Source organism: Suncus etruscus, chromosome 2 (assembly GCF_024139225.1).
Source record: "Suncus etruscus isolate mSunEtr1 chromosome 2, mSunEtr1.pri.cur, whole genome shotgun sequence".
NCBI classification, from domain to species: domain Eukaryota; kingdom Metazoa; phylum Chordata; class Mammalia; order Eulipotyphla; family Soricidae; genus Suncus; species Suncus etruscus.
In genome coordinates, this window is record NC_064849.1 from 166,682,302 (window position 1) to 166,700,318 (window position 18,017).

Sequence of the window (18,017 nt, forward strand, 5' to 3'; positions counted from 1 at the left end):
TTTGATTTGTTCTTTTTGTTTTTCTCAGCTAAAGTAGATCCACATCTACCCTTTAATTTGATTGGTAACACAGGAGAGTGTATTAAAAGCTAAGGTGGTTCCTTCTATATTGAGAATTGAGATAATTACTGCTACCCCCATTTGTGGGGGCTTACTGTTATGTAACATAGCCAAAAAGATATAATATGACTTGGTGATGGGAAAGTAATGCAAGTATGAGGGAAATTGAGAGGAATAAGTTTGAAGTTCCTATATTGTTGCTTCCAAGGTAAATTAGAAATTAACTTATTTTCTAGATAAAAACATTATACTTTTATTAGTGTTGGATCAAAATTTTATTTTCACTAAATGAGTATAACTCATTGACTACATTTACAAAGTGAAATAAAATCTTAACCATATAAATATGTCAATTTAGAAAGTACTTATATGGTCCTTCATAATGAAAGTAAGAATAGTGAATTTTTGAGGTACTTGTTTCAAAGGAAATGATTTATATCTGAATGTTTTCTCAGTGCTCTGCTTAAATATCAGATAGCACTTTGTGTGTGTCATAAAAAATTTGTGCCATCATACACTGGTAGAACAAGCTGTGGATTTCTAATCATGTTAAAAAATATTTTTTTTAGTGCAGTATTATATTCATTATATATTCTACACATTTTGTTTTGAATAGATTCCTGGCATGATAATTACATAATCATTCAGTACAGTAGCAACATCATTATGGTCAAATACTAATTAACTATTGAAATGAAACAAAACCACTCCTGCTGCACAGTTTTATTATAAAAAGTGATTTTAATGTATGAAGCCAAATGTGTATTAAAGTTATTATTTGCTTTAAAGTGAGGCTTTTTACATCCATGGGAAGAGATCAGTGTTCTGATGCTTATTATCTATCCAATTTATTGCTTAGGCACCTGTACCATTGATTTACAAGTCTTCATCATCAGCTGTGTTGTGAAGTGTCTAAGGAGCTTGCCATTGGGAATTTTAGATACAGTACCTGCCTGGGTGAGCCTGAAAATCGGGAGAATGGTTCAGCCCATTTCAGACAAGCCTGACCTCGGGTTCTAAATACTCTACCTACTGACTTAGACTCTGGGAGTGTGGGGTTCTCTAGTAAATTGCTGATTTTGTTGAGATACTAATTTGAGCATCTGTAGTCACAAGGATGTGTGGTCTTTTGCTGTTTTCTTCCCTAACACACCATATGACTCTGGGATGTGCACATAAGTATGTTTGTGATTTTAGGAATAGGCCAAACTTAAGCTCTGGTGACAAGTGGAGTAGAAAAAGTTTGGCTGATTTTCTTGGGTGTGCTTGCCGAATGAAACTCTCAAAGGAGCATTACTGAATTTCGTCTTTGAAAAGGGAGTTTTATCTTTGCTTTCATCTATCTCTTCTGTACATGTGGAATTTCAATAACTATAAACGATGTGTTGCATCTTATAAGTCTGATGCATAGCCTTTAGAAAGTAGAAGCTCTTGCTATCATATTGTTACTTTTGAGTGTTCAAAATCAATCCTGAGTATTTCTCAATAAACATATTTTGTAGATCATGCTATTTTTTCTATAGTGTTATCTTACCTTTTAATTTAGTACCTGGAGGTAATAATTAGATACTTTAATATCGGGTTTGTAATAGAATTGAAATATACAGGGCACTTGTGTAGAATAAAGTAGTATTGCTAGGCTATCTGATTCATTAAATAGAATGCTAACTTATTTCTACCAACTCTGGTATAGCCATTCTGGTCTAATGAGAAGCATTGGATATTTATCTCCAATTTTATGTGTATTCATAGAGTTATAAAATGTATAGAAAAAGCAATGCTTCAGATCCTGAAGATATTTGTAATCTCAATTGTGTTATTGCTTAGATTTTCTCTTTGAAATACCTTTTATATATTTGAAGATAATGTATTGCAAATTGATTATAAGACAAAATCATAAATCTTACAAGCTGTGGATTCAATGAAGCCTGTGACATGATGTTTAGAATATTTCTACTCAAAGTTATGAAGTGAGAAAGGTCTTAGAAAACCTAGGATGTGTTATGCATGCAGAATATCAAAGCTTTGAGGAGTACAGTGATAAAGTCCTTGAGCAATATTTATAAAATATTTATGTTTAAAACCACCCTGTAAAAATTAAGTATATATCATACTGTGACAGCATAAAATATTATTATTGGAAACGCTATGCCAAAACCTCAATGAAAACATTTTTATTCATTTAAAGAATTACATATGGTTCAGATGTTTTCTGAGCTTACATCACTAGCACTAATTTACATTTTAATTTTTTTATCTAAGTTCTAATACAATCTTTTTTAGTCACCACGTATCATAATTTTAGCCCATTTTAAGTAGTTTCATGTCAGATTGCCTTTGTTCCAGAGCCAACACTTTTAAGTAATGTTTTCTCTATATATGAATTATTTGTATGAAATATGTGCTGTACTTTATTTTGCTATCAGTAGTAAATCATTTCACAATTTATATTGGAATTAATAGTTGATAAATCATAAACATAATTTCTATATTTCCTTAGCTAGTAAGATTAAACAGGGATCGAAATTTAAGTTGTATAGAGTTGATCCTTTAGCAAACAATAAAATTTTACATATAAGTCATTTTTTATTCACAATAAAATTTTCTATTAATGTGTTGCAGTTATGAACCATTTTTTCTTAGGAAATATGCCATTATTGTGTTATCTTTTGTAGTATGTGATATTTGCTGTGGTGAAATTGCCGGTTCTTCAAATATTTTATAAGTATGTTCATTATAATTCTTCTCCATATATTAGCTGTGGCTGTTTTACAGGTGTGAATGTGAAGTAAAACTATTTGAGATTCCTGTAGTAAAGCCGCTCTGTCTTTGCAGGCATCTTGTGGTCTTTAATCCTTCAGAACAAGAACGAAATTCGGTGGTGTCTATCTCTGTGAGTTCCTCCAAGTTCCAAGTGTCTTCTATGTCGGGAAGACCTGTGGAAACTCAAGTTAGTGCAGTTTGGGACAAAGCAAATACTCCATCAGAAGCAGCCTATGAGGTATGTTAGTGTCAAAAACTAAAAGAACATCATTAAAAAATAATTATACCATGTAAATTAATAAAAGCATAACTTATAAACTAACAAAATTGCATATAAAATGGTTAAAGTTGTAAACATCTGAGGATTACAGACCAAAAATATAGATCCTGTTTCCAAGAACATATCTGAATTTGTAGCGCATACATTTTATTACTGTTAATACATAATGCTAGTACAATGTAATTTTATATAGCTCTTCTCAAATTAATGAAGCAACCTTACTTATAATACATTTTGAATTTTATATTAAATGACTCACTTTGATGCCTGTTGAAAGCCAAGATCAATAGTGCATACTGACAAATAATTTTGGCTACTTCCAACTTTTTAGTGCTAAGGTAGCATAGCACACCAAGAAAGGTTTCCTAAAATTAGTTATTTGCTTCACTTCTTTTCCAGAAAAGAATCTGTTCTTTAGGCAGGAGTAGTGAGTAAGGCACTTACCTTGCATGCAGCCAGTTTGAGTGTGATCCTCAGCACCAAACATGATTCCTTGAACTCTGCTAAGAGTGATTCCTGAGTTCACTATTGGGAAACCTGTGGAGCATTGTGGGTGTGTCCCCAAAACAAAACAGAACCTCAGAAAGATAAAAAAGAAATCTGGCCCCATCTAATGAATTGTTGGGAAGGAATTGTTTTGGAGAAAGCGGTATTAAACTAAAGCCCTCCATCACTAGAAAGTTTGTGCTTTTAACCTGGAGGACACTCTAAACAGTTTCTGAAGATAGAGTCATAAGCTATGAACTCTAAAGGAAAATTGCCCCTGCTTGTTAAAAGCCATCATGAGGTACTCTTAGAACTGCATAATCCTTTAGCTTAAAAGGAAAACATTACAGTTTGATTTTAAAGGGAAGACCCGTTGGTACAAAAGGAAGCAGCTCCTGGCAGCAGAGCTCAGAGTTTAACGGGCTCTGATTGCCTTGTTCTATGTCTTTGGAACACCAGGCAATTATTGGCCCAAATCATCAGCTTAAGATTTACGCCATATTTACTAGTGTTTGTTGTATTCTATTATCAAATATTTTGAGAAATTTTTCAGAAGAAAATTATTGTTCACAGTAGAACTTTACGTTCATTGGAAAGAATTTCCCTGAGCAATAATGAAGAGCACAGCAGAACAATTTCAGATGGGCACACAGTTTTATAAATTGAATAAAACATTAATGCCGTTAATGTATGAACCCTCTCTCATAAGTTAGTAAGTCCCCTGGAGTAACTAAAATGTGAATATCTATATGTCATCAAAAATTACAGAATAGTAGTATTTTAAAAATATATCAATTTGTTATTTTTACTGAAAGTTATTAATGATTTCTGTTAATTACTTTTGTCTTTTAATAAATTTTTCATTTTTTAAAGGTTTCTTTTCTAGCAAAATTACCACCATTTGGTTTGAAAGTCTATAAAATTTTGGAATCAACAAGTTCAAATCCACATTTAGCTGAATATGCCTTATATAATAGTGCTAATATAAAAGATACAGGAATTTTCAGCATAAAAAATATGAAAAGTGCTAAAGAAGATATCACTCTGGAGAACTCCTTTATTAAACTTCGATTTAACCAATCCGGGCTTATGGAGGTATGTTCAGAACAGTTCTGAAATGTATAGGAAGGTTGTTTTTTTTGTTTCCCAGTGCCCTTGGAAAAGACATTTGTATTTATACCTCAATATACTAGCCTTCAATCTCTTGATTTTTTTGTCTGCATATTAGCACTCTGTTTTTGGAATGATAGTTCGTAATTTTTTTTTTCCGATAGTGTTCTCTTTTACATTGATGAGGGTAGATAAATGATGAAGTGGGAAAATTCTCATGATTTAGCATATTGTTTCCCCTTCTATCCAGTCTATTTGCAACTTACACATTGTTTTTGTTTTGTTTTGTTTTGTTTCTTTAGTATCTTTGGGTTGATTTCGTCTTCCTTTAGGAAAAATAGGTAACAGTCTGTTTGTCCTCAGTGTGGTCCAACAGTGGTATTGATTTGTGAACTCTTACTGATCCCAAGATAAATTTAGATATTGTAATTGTTTAAATTTTTTGTTGAGAGTCAGGGAGAGGGCACAAAGAGCTGGAACACATGCTTTGCGCGTAAGAACCCACTCTCTGTTTTCTGTGCACTGCGGGGAAAACTCCTCAGCACTGCATAAGATGTAGTAGTCCTTGAGCACCACTGGGTGTGGCTTGATTTCTCCCCCAAATCTTTAAATGTTTAGGAAACTTTGAAAATAGTCTGAGTAAATGTGTGTTATTGAAACTGATAATGCCAAATAGCATATATTTTAAGGTCTATCACTTAAAACTTAATTTTTTAACTAAGTCACTTTTATTGTACTTAACAAAAATATTGATCTATGCAAATTGAACATAAAAAATATCAAACCTTCAGTAGTGGAACATCCTGGACATTATCATGCTGCTGGAGGTACATACAACAGTACCGTAAGTGCAACATCATTACAATCATGTTCCTACGCTATGTGAAAAAAAATAAGAAAAACAATTAGGCCTGCACCTTTATAATGTAAAATTTGAGAAGCGTTGGTATAAAACTATAATTTGTGATTCTCTTTCTTCATGGAATTGTATTGTCTTTTTTATTATAAAGATTTTTAATCCTAAAGTATGTTCAGGGTTTTTATTAAAGAATTAGAGATTGAATTATAAGGTAATTTTTTTCACATGTACTTGGAGCCAGATAGAGTAACATAGTTTCTTACTAATAGTCAATAGCCTTAATTCTGTTGTTATTCTTAGGAAATGATAAATAAAGAAGAAGGCAAACATCATCATGTAAGAGTACAATTTTCATGGTATGGAACTACAAGTAAAAGAGACAAAAGTGGTGCCTACCTCTTCTTACCTGATGGGGAAGCCAAGGTAAGTGCTGAGGAACTGAGAAATGAATAATACGAATGGAAAGTGTAATGAGGTAACAATGTGTACTTCATTATTATCTCCTTCTTTATACTTTTATAGTTGAATGTTGAATGAGTTTTCATATTGGAAATCATTTAAGGTACTCCCTTGAACAAGTATGTTCCATAAAAGAAGCTAAGCTGTGTCTGATTTAGGCTTAGGATACTTTTACAATGTGTTATTTATATCTGCTACAATATATATATATATATGTGTGTGTGTGTGTATATATGTATATACACATATATATATATATATATATTCAAAATATATAGCTACATTGAAAAATACATCACAAACTGGGCCAGTTTTGCCCTTAACTTTTTTAACACTTCAAAAAGGAAACAGTAAAAATCATCTATTCTTGATTATAAAGATAGTGAATGAAAAGTCTAGTCCATTTTGAAAGTGAAATGGTAATATTTATGATTGCTCTACAAATACCTGAAATTCACTGCTAGCCCTTTTAAAAATAATCTTATTTTTTTTTATTTTCTACCCATTTAAAATTTTTCTATTCGTTTAATTACTTTACTTAAATATGATGGATACAAGCTTGTTTATAGTATAGTTTTTTTCCACAGATACAAATTTACTCATAATTAAATTTCAGTCATGCAATAATATATGTGCATCCTGTACCAGTGCACATTTTACCACCAGTGTTCCCAGTTTCCCTCTTGCCCTCACCACTGCCTACTTATGAGGCATACAGTTAGTTTTCTTCTATCTATCTATCTATCTATCTATCTATCTATCTATCTATCTATCTATCTATCTATCTATCTATCTATCTATCTATCTATCTATCTATCATCTATCTCCATTTTTCAGTTATAGACACTGTGGTTTGCCCTATTGTTAAGGAGGGGGTTTCATGCATAGCACTTTATCGTCTTTGACCACCCAATTCTTGTCCAGAGTAATCAGTTTCAACTGTTATTGTCAGAATGGACCATTTTCTGCCCCAAATCCACTCTCCCACTATTTGTGGGGTGTTACCTCTATTGTCTTTGATATTATTACCATACTATCTTTTTAATACCTGTTTCATAAATCAGTAAGATAATTTTATGTCTATCTGTCCCTATGACTCATATAGCTCAATGTAACAGTGTTTATGTCCATCCATGTATAAACAAATTTAATTACTTCATTTTACCTACTAGCTTCAGAGAATTCTATTGTGCAGATGTACCATAGTTTCTTTATCCACATATGTGTTCTCTGGCATCTGGGTTATTTCCATGTTCTAGCTATTCTAAAAAGAGTTGCAATGAACATATAGATGCAGAGGACTTTTCTGTGTTGTGATTTTTGAATACTATGGTATATTCCTAGGAGTGGAACTGCTGGGTCATATGGAAACTCAATTAGAGTTTGGGGTCCTTTTTTTTTTTTTTTTTTGAATATCCATATTTTTTTCCAAAGAGGTTCAACCAATTGGCATTTCCATCAGCAGTGATTGATAATCCCTTTCTCCCCACCCACTCTTTGTCAGCACTGGTTGTTCTTGTTCTTTATGATATATGACAATCTCTGTGGTATTAGATGATATTTCATTGTTGTTTTGATTTATATCCCCTGATGATTAATTATGTGGAATATTTTTTTCATGTGCTTCCTAAGCTTTACCAGTGCCTTATATATCTTGGATAATAAACCTTTATGAGATGAGTATTGGGTGAATAATTTCTTCTATCCTGTGGGTAAGGTTGTTTGTTTGTTTTTGGTTTCTGGGTCACACCCAGGGCAGCGCTCAGGGGTTACTCCTGGCTCTACTACGCTCAGAAATTGCTCCTGGCAGGCTCAGGGGACCAGGACCATATCGGGTGCCAGGATTCGAACCACTATCCTTCTGCATGCAAGGTAAACACCTACCTCCATGCTATCTCTTCAGCCCCTCCTGTGGGTAGTTTTTATATCCTAGTCACCTTTTCCGTTGTTTCCACTTTCTTGGCCAGTGGTTTCACCCTTGAAGATGCTATTAGCATCTCTGATTACATTTTCTTCTATGTATTTTATGGTTTCAAGTCTGATATCAAGGTTTTTAAACCACTTTGATTTGACTTTTGTGCACAGCGTTAAAGAGAGGTCTTAGTTCACTTTTTTGTATGTAGTTGACCAGTTTTTCCATCATCACTTGTTGAAGAAGCTTTTCTTGCTCCACTTTGATAAAATCAAAGATTAATTGATCATATGCCTGAGGGGTCAGTCTCACAATATTCAATTCTGTTCCATTGATCTGAGTGTTTGCCATTATTCCAGTATCATGCTATTTAATGACTACTGCTCCCTAGTACTGCTCTCTAGTACAGTTTGAAGTTGGGGGAACTGATGCCTCCTATCTTTTTTTTTTCAAGGATTGTTTTAGTTATTCATGTAGGTTTATTATTCAAAATGAATTTCAGGAATGTTTGATGTATTTCTTTAAAAAATGCCATATATATTTTTATTGGGATTGCTTTAAACACGTAGGATGCTTTGGAAAGTATTGCCATTTTAATTAATCTGCCCAATCAGTGAGCAGGGATGTGTTTCCTTTTCTTTTGGTCCTCTATTTCCTGATTAATACTTTGCTGTTATATCTTTGTATAGGTCTTGTACCTCTTTAGTTAAGATTACTCCAAGGTACTTGATTTTTCTGAAGCTCAGTTGTAAATCGGAATTTTTTTTTATTATCTTTCTTCTACTTCATTATTTGTGCATAAAAAAGCTATTGAATTTTGCATGTTAATATTGAATCCTGAAAGTGTACTATACAAATCTATTGTTTCTAGCAGCTTTTTGTAGAGACTTTAATATTTCTTAATATATTGTCATGTGCTCTGTAAACAGTGAGAGCTTGTCTTCCTTTCCTATATCCGTGACATATTTTTCGTAGCTTAATTGTTATGGCAGATACTTCCAGTACTATATGTAGTTGTGAGAGGGGACAACCTTGTCTTGTGCCAATCTTAAAGGAAAGCTGTTCCCATTGATATGCTTGCCTTGGGCTTGTGCTAAATGGCTTTGTCTATATTGATGAATGTTCCTCAATTCTCATCTTGTTGAGAGTTTTTATTAAAAATGGGTGTTGGATCTTGTCACATGCAAACTGCATCTATTGCTATCACCATATGATTTTTGCATTTTCTTTTGTTGATACAGTGTTTTATATTGATTGGCTGGCATATGTTAAACAATCCTTGCATCTCTGGAATGAATCATAATTGGCCATTGTGTACAACCTCTTGATTCTATTCACTAGTATTTGATTGAGGACCTTTGCATCTACGTTCAAGTATATTGGCCTATTTTATTTTATTGTTGTGGATTCTTTCTCTGTTTTTGGTATTAGGGTGTTATTAGCTTGATAGAAACTGGAAGTATTTCTGTTATTTTAGTTTTCTAAAGAGCCTGAAATGCATGGGCAATAGGTCCTCTGTAAAGGTTTTAAAGAATTCATAGTAAATTAATTTGGTCCTGACCTTTTTTTGGGGGGAAGCCTTTTGATTACCATTTCAGTTTCCTCGGAGGTGATAGATCTATTCAGATATTCAATATCACCTTGGTTCAAACTTGGTAATTTACAGGATGCCAAAATTTATCCATTTTTTAAGGTTCTCTCATTTTGTGGCATAAAGATTCTCTGACTACTTACATTTATATATTTATATTATATATATATTTCTGTATTAAATGTAATGAATGACATACCCCTTTAATTTCTGATTCAATTTATTAAGTCTATGAAAGTCTTGTTAATAGCTTATCCATCTTGTTTATTTAATACCAACTTTCCTTTTATTGATCTTTTGGGTTTGTTATTGACTGTCCAGTTCATCAATTTCTGCTCTAAGTTTTATTATTTCCTTCCTCCTGCCTGCTTTTGGCAGATTCTTGGACATTTTTCAGTTTCTTAAGTTGTGTTATTATATTATCTATGTATGACTTTTCTTCCTGCCTGATGAGTTCTTGAAAATCTATAATGGGGGAAATAATGGATGGTACCAAGACCAAGCCGGCATATATGCACATTGAGTAAAAATTCATGAGATGTGGTTTTTTTGCAGGTAGCAAAACATTGGATTCAGTTTTTTGATCCCTTTTACCACTCTTATCTCATACATAGTGAATTTAGTCAATTCATATTGAGAGAGATGAGTTTCACAGGACTTTTTGCCATCTTTTTGTCAATGCCGTGTTTTTGTAGGGTGTCTCGCTTTCTTTAAAGTACACTCATCAAGTCCATCTAAGGTTGATTGTGGGGTCTGTAAAGCTCCTGGGTTGTTTATTTGTGAAACTGTGTACCCTTTCAAATATGAAAGAAATTCTGGCTTGATGAAGTATTCTTGTTGAAGAAATGATTTCATTGAAATTTTTTACTAAATCCCACTACTGTCTTCGGGCCTGGAGGGTTGCTTGTGATAAATATGCTGTAAATCTTAAGTTGTCTCTTTTGTATGTAATTTCCTTTTTGACCAATCTGCTTTTGGTATTCCATCTCTAAATTTTCACCATTGTGACTAAGATATATCTTGCAGTGTTTTTACTTGGATATCTTTTAGTTGGTATGCTTTGAGCATCTAATATATGCATGCAGTAATTCATCACCTCTGGGAATTTCTTAGCGTTGATGTCTTAGACTGTTTTTTTTTAATAGGGGTTTTATTCTGGCCCTCTATGGCCCCAATTATTATTATTATGTTTTTCTTGTTGAATTTATCCTAAAGGTCTATTGTTGTCTGTTCACTTAATTTGAAGATATTTTCCTTCTTCCATTTTTTTATTTATTTTATTTTATATTTATTATTTTTTAAATATTTTTATTTAAACACCTTGATTACATATAGTTGGGTTTCAGTCATATAAAGAACAACCCCTTTCACCAGTACAGCAATCCCATCACCAATGTCGTAAATCTCCCTCCTCCCCATCCCCACCCCCACCTGTACTCTAGACAGGCTTTTTATTTGCCTCATTCATACACATTGTTATGATAGTTCTTAATGTAGTTATTTCTCTAACTGGATTCATCACTCTTTTGTGGTGAGCTTCATGTCATGAGCTGGACCTTCTAGCCCTCCTCTCCTTTGTCTCTGAGAATTATTGCAAAAATGTCTTTTATTTTTCTTAAAACCCATAGATGAGTGAGACTATTCTGCGTCTATCTCTCTCCCTCTGGCTTATTTCACTTGGCATAATAGATTCCATGTACATTCATGCATAGGAAAATTTTATGACTTCATCTCTCCAGATAATATTTCATTGTGTATATGTACCACAGTTTCTTTACCCGTTCATCTGTTGAAGGGCATCTGGGTTGTTTCCAGAGTCTAGCTATTATAAATAGCTATTATAAATAGCACTCCAATGAATATAGGTGTGAGGAAGGGATTTTTGTATTGAATTTTTGTGTTCCTAATTAGGTGATTGAATGGCTGGGGAACATTCTCTGAACACAAGCCTATTCCACTGATCTGACGGTCTGTCTTTATTCCAATACCAAGCTGTTTTGATGACTATTTCTTTGTAAAACAGTTTAAAATTGGGGAAAGTAATGCCTCCCATATTCCTTTTTACAATGATTGCTTTAGCTATTCGAGGGTGTTTATTGTTCGAAATGAATTTCAAAGGTGTTTGATTCACTTCTTTGAAGAATGTCATGGGTATCTTTAGAGGGATTGCATTAAATCTGTACAATGCTTTGGGGAGTATTGCTATTTTAATTCTGTTAACCCTGCCAATCCATGAGCAGGATATGTGTTTCCATTTCCGTGTGTCCTCTCTTATTTCTTGGAGAAGGATTTTATAGTTTTCTTTTTATAGTTCACTCATGTCTTTAGTCAAGTTGAATCCAAGATAATTTGAGTTGTGGACACTGCTGTGAATGGGGTTGTTTTTCTATGTCCATTTCTTCCCTATCATTATTGGTGTAAAAAAGGCCATTGATTTTTGTGTGTTAATTTTGTAGCCTGCACATTGATATCTGAATCTATTTTTTTAGAAGCTTTTTCTTTAGAGTTTTTAGGGTTTTCTAAGTAGATTATCATGTCATCTGCAAACGAGAGCTTGACTTCTTACTATCCTATCTGGATTCACTTGATATCTTTTTCTTGACTAATCACTATAGCAAGTACTTTCAGTACTATGTTGAATAGGAGTGGTGAGAGAGGACAGCTTTGTCTTGTACCAGAATTTAGAGGAAAGGCTTTTAGTTTTTCTCCATTTAGGATATTTGCCATTGGTTTGTGGTAGATGACCTTAACTATATTGAGAAAGATTCCTTTCATTCCCATCTTGATGAGAGTTTTTATCAAAAATGGGTGTTGGACCTTATCAAATGCTTTCTCTGCGTCTATTGATGTCATCATGTGATTTTTATTTTTCTTGTTGATGTTGTGTATTATGGTGATAGATTTACAGATGTTAAACTATACTTGCATAGTGATTATGGTGAGATGGGTAGAGCGCCTGTCTCGTACACAGTTGATCCAGACAGACCATGGTTTCATCCCCAACCTCCTTATCGCTATCTTGTGTGACCCCTAAACAAACAAACAAACCAAAAAAACCTCAGGTCTGGAGAGATAGCATGGAAGTAAGGCGTTTGCCTTGCATGCAGGACGGTGGTTTGAATCCCGGCACCCCATATAGTCCTCCGAGCCTGCCAGGAGTGATTTCTGAGTGTAGAGCCAGGAGTAACCCCTGAGCACTGCCAGGTGTGACCCAAAAACTAAACACCATATCAAAACAAAACAAAACAAACTATCCTTGCATTTCTGGGGTGAAACCTACTTGATCTTAGTGAACAATCTTCTTGATGAGGCATTGGATCCTATTTGCCAAGATTTTTTTGAGGATCTTTGCATCTGTGTTCATCACAGATATTGGCCTATAATTTTCTTTTTTGGCAGTATCTGGATTTGGTATCTAGGTGAGTATCTAGGTGATAATTGGCTTCATAAAAGCTGTTTGTAATTGTTCCTGTTTTTTCAATTTCATGAAAGTTCCTGGCCAGAATTGGTAGTAGTTACTGTTGCAAGGTTTGAAAAAATTCACTAGTGAATCCATCTTTGGGCTTTTGATTACCGTTTTAATAGTGATGGGAGTGTTTAGATATGCTACATATTCCTATTCAAATGTGGAAGGTTATAACAGTTCAAGAAAGTATCCATTTCTCCCAGGTTCTCATGTTTAGTGGCATAGAGTTTCTCAAAGTAGTCTCTATTACCTGCTATAGGTGTCTTGCATCTCAGTATCTCTAGTGGGGACGAATTCCTTCACTAAGGATAGCGGGTACACGAATGGATGAATATTAAATATGAAATAATGAGACCATACAAAATACATTGTTTGGGGACCTGCGTCTGCAATAGACGTGAGACAAATTTTACTCTCCAGGCTGGGAGTTTATAAAGGGTAAAAAGATAGTCATATCATGAAAGGAATGCCCACATTTGTTTCTATTAAAGTACAGAAACTATCAATACATGGTTTGATTTTTTAAAAAAATACACATGGCTTTAGGTGGTTTGTAATCTTAGAATAGAATAGGTATCAGTTAGGAGCCAGAGGATAAAAGAAAGGCTAATTTCTTACATATCAAAGTAGTTCCTGGCCCTAGGTATCATTACTGATGTAAATTAAGGGATAGCAGGAATCCTGGTTTTCTTCCTAATAACAAAGATCCTGAACCGGAGGGAATAGTTTTCTAGGTAGGTAGGTGCTAAGACACACTTCCTATGGTCTGGTAATAGAAAGAGATAAAACTTATATGAAAGGGGTACAGAATTATACCTAGTAAAATAGCCTAATTCTACACTGGCCAAATCTCTTTGTCAGCAGGTATTCAAAGTGACAGGGAAAGTCCCTGAGGCAAAGTCATCCTGCTGTGGTACTCAAAGTTTATTATGAACATCTTTTTAAAAATAATATTTGAGTCACCATACAGTTACAACATTGAAATACAGTTGAAATACAGTTACAGCATTGTTCATGTTGAGACTCATGTTCAACATCCTTCACTAATGCACATTTCTTACAACCAATGTCCCCAGTTTCTTGCCCACCCTGCCCCCTTGCCTGCCTTTATGGCAGACATTTCCCCCTATCTGTTTCTATCTATATTTCTCTCTCTCTTGAGAATCTTTTTTTTTTTTATTTAAACACCTTGATTACATACATGATTGTGTTTGGGTTTCAGTCATGTAAAGAACACCACCCATCACCAGTGCAACATTCCCATCACCAATGTCCCAAGTCTCCCTCCTCCCCACCCGACCCCCTCCTGTACTCTAAACAGGCTCTCCATTTCCCTCATACATTCTCATTATTAGGACAGTTCAAAATGTAGTTATTTCTCTAACTAAAATCATCACTCTTTGTGCTCTTTGTGGTGAGCTTCCTGAGGTGAGCTGGAACTTCCAGCTCTTTTCTCTTTTGTGTTTGAAAATTATTATTGCAAGAATGTCTTTCATTTTTCTTAAAACCCATAGATGAGTGAGACCATTCTGCGTTTTTTTCTCTCTGACTTATTTCACTCAGCATAATAGATTCCGTGTACATCCATGTATAGGAAAATTTCATGACTTCATCTCTCCTGACAGCTGCATAATATTCCATTGTGTATATGTACCACAGTTTCTTTAGCCAGTCGTCTATTGAAGGGCATCTTGGTTGTTTCCAGAGTCTTGCTATGGTAAATAGTGCTGCAATGAATATAGGTGTAAGGAAGGGGTTTTTGTATTGTATTTTTGTGTTCCTAGGGTATATTCTTAGGAGTGGTATAGCTGGATCGTATGGGAGCTCGATTTCCAGTTTTTGGAGGAATCTCCATATCGCTTTCCATAAAGGTTGAACTAGACGGCATTCACACCAGCAGTGGATAAGAGTTCCTTTCTCTCCACATCCCCGCCAACACTGTTTATTCTCATTCTTTGTGATGTGTGCCATTCTCTGTGGTGTGAGGTGGTATCTCATCGTTGTTTTGATTTGCATATTTCTATTCTAAACTCCTTATCTGAGAGAACAATATGATGGTTGGTATTTTTTGGGGTCCCCAGAGCTATCATCTTCATTCTGTGTTCATAGTATTTGCCTGTGAGGTTTCCCCATTTTCAAGCTTGTAGTGTGATTTTTTTTTTTTTCCTGCATGTTATGGTGGGGTTCATTAGTTAGAATGAGCATGCTGCCATGCTCTTCTGGAGCCTCTAGGAGACAGTTTTTGCTGGGCCCTTACTGGTCCTCTCAGGAGAGCTTTAGGAGACAGAATAGTAGAGAAATACATGAAGCTGACAGTTCCCCTCTTTCTCTCCCAGATGCAAATCCCATTTTTTCATTCTAAGGCACTTTTATGAATTCTTTCTAATGGAAATTCTTTCTATTAACCAGCTCATCTTCCCATTCATGGATTTGGTCTTCAGCAGCTGTTTTGCTGCTGGTGAGCTTTCCATTGAGGTTTTCATTTTTACTACTAGATTTTTACTTCTGGTATTTCTTGTTAATGTTTTGTCTTTTATATTCTCATATCCTCTTATTTCTTGTTGACTGCCTATTCCATGGTTTCTTTGAGTTCTTTGAATATCCTACCTTTTCTCTCTAAAGTCCTGATCAGAGATACTATAGAGATGGTTGATATTAGTTGGATCTTTAAGAACTACCATCTTTATTCACTGAGTGTGGTGGGTTCTGCTTTGCTTTTTTATTGTGAATTTTATAGCATTGTGGTGTTTTTTTATGTGTTGAGTCTTACTGGTTGTCCATTCTATAATTTCTTTGAGTTCTTTGAACATCCTTATCTTTTCCTCTCTGTAGAGTGACTATAGAGGTAACTAATGTTAGTTGGATCACTTAAAGTTTTTTCTATTTTTTTAATAATATAATTTTTATTTTGATCAAAGTGGCTTACATATTGTTGACAATAATATTTTAGCTACATATTTACATAAAATCTGGGGGGATTCCCATCACAGATTTGTCCTCCCTATACCTCCATTTTCATTCTACCTCCCATATCCTCCTCCCTCACCCCCAGGGCTGCTAGAATATGTGGTCCCCTCTGTACCTAGCTTACTACTTAGTAGGGATCACTTAAACTTTTATGTTTACTTATTAAGTTTGCTTGTGTTCTTTTTTTCATTGTTGGTGTGGTGGTGTTCTTTTGTGTGTTGTGATAGGTCTCCCAATTAGCAGAAATGCACAGCCATGTAGCTGCCACTCCCTTGTCTAGGCTTACTCACTTCATTTCAGTTCAAAATATGCAAGCACTTTTTGCTTCTGGAGGGATTTTTTTTCTGTACATTTCCCCTGTATTCAAGTTTTGTCTTGTCTTAAAATATACATATTTTGTCTCATTGTGATGATGCTCATAATTAAGATATATTCTTCAAAATCATAATTTTTAAATATACTATTCTATTTCAGAACAGTCAGTTATAAGGTGAAACAATGAGTAATTCATTTTACCATGTCGCATGTTTCTTAACCAAATATTTAATTTGATGTTTAGCTCATTTTTATGTTATAGCAATTTTATATAGTGTTTAACATAAGATAAATTTATTAAAGTATATTAGTTTTTATATTAAAATTAATTTTTTATTTTTATGGAGTCAAGTCTTTATTATTCCTACCTTTGGAGTTTCCTACTTATTTGTATACTTAATTTTTCTGTTCTTCTAGATAAGTTAAATTATTTGAGATTGTATGACTTTGGATCTGCACTTGAAAATAATTCCTCTGTCCCATGTTTTAGGAAATTACTAAACATGAAAATCAAATACAGAGAACAGAGGAAAGTGTCAGCTATCTGCTGTGCAAGTGGTCCACTCAGGTCAATCCCCAGAACTATACATGTTTCCCCTAACACTACTGTGTATAGCCCCAAACCAAACCAAAGTAAATAAAGTTTTTAAGAGATTATGTAGCTCATTGTGTTTTTTAATCAGTGAGAAATTAAAGGTCCATTATAGTACACAGCAGATTTTTCAGAATAAGCAGCGGTTCCTAAGTATATTAATTAATGTTTTCACAAGTAACAGTTTCAGCCATTGGACAGGGATTTTGTTTGCATTGATTTATACTATATATATATATATATATATTTTTTTTTTTTTTTTGGTTTTTGGGTCACACCCGCCAGTGCTCAGGGGTTATTCCTGGCTCCATGCTCAGAAATTGCTTCTGGCAGGCACGGGGGACCATATGGGGTGCCAGGATTCGAACCGATGACCTTCTGCATGAAAGGCAAACGCCTTACCTCCATGCTATCTCTCCGGCCCCCATATACTATATATTTTATATATGTATATATACTTTAAAGGTATTAACAATATAATAGTAATTACTTAATAATTATTTTATTTTTATTCCAGTTTGGGGTTTCTAGCATCCCAACTCTGGATGTATAATCGCTTTTTCAATTTTTTTTTTTAGTAGCATTGAGATTTACTAAGTTGTTTATAATACAGTTATTTCTAGCATTAAATGTTCAAACGCTAGTCTCACCACCATTTTCTCCTCCCCCCTCCAGTGTTCCCAGTTTCCAACCACCCCAGTTAGTCAGCTCTGGGAATCATCCACATCATCATGTTCTTTTGAAAATTAGTCCTTTAGCTGGGATGTTTTTCTTTATTCTTTATTCTGTCTGTCTGTCTGTCTAACCCCTCACTTCCTCCTCCCACTTCTGCACTCTCAGTTTCCACATTCTTTTTATAAAGTTTGTATTTCACCAATAAAACTACTCCCCTTTTAGAAAATAATTTTATCTTTAGATAGTTTTGATTTTGGATAGGAAGGTTTATGGGATGTTCATAAATTTATGCAGAGAAAATAGAAGAGAATGAGATAAGAAGTAGTTTGTTTGGTCAGGAAAGGACAGGAATCAGGAAGCATTGCTCCCATTTTACTCCATTTCTTTCCAGTCATGCCATAATCAGTCAAAGAGCTTGGCCAAGTATAAAACATTCTATTTCATAATATTTTCTCTAGCTAGAGAGTTAAATTTGAAGAAGA

At 34.2% G+C, this 18,017-nt stretch overlaps 1 protein-coding gene across 1 annotated transcript in view; it reads left to right on the forward strand.

Moving 5' to 3' along the window:
* MAN2A1 (mannosidase alpha class 2A member 1) overlaps positions 1-18,017 on the forward strand; it is a 202,746-nt gene that overhangs the window by 124,545 nt on the left and 60,184 nt on the right. The window contains exons 13-15 of the mRNA XM_049769175.1: positions 2,896-3,061; positions 4,463-4,684; positions 5,859-5,981. Of these exons, the coding sequence (XP_049625132.1) occupies positions 2,896-3,061; positions 4,463-4,684; positions 5,859-5,981 (511 nt within the window). The remainder of the gene's footprint in view (positions 1-2,895; positions 3,062-4,462; positions 4,685-5,858; positions 5,982-18,017) is intronic.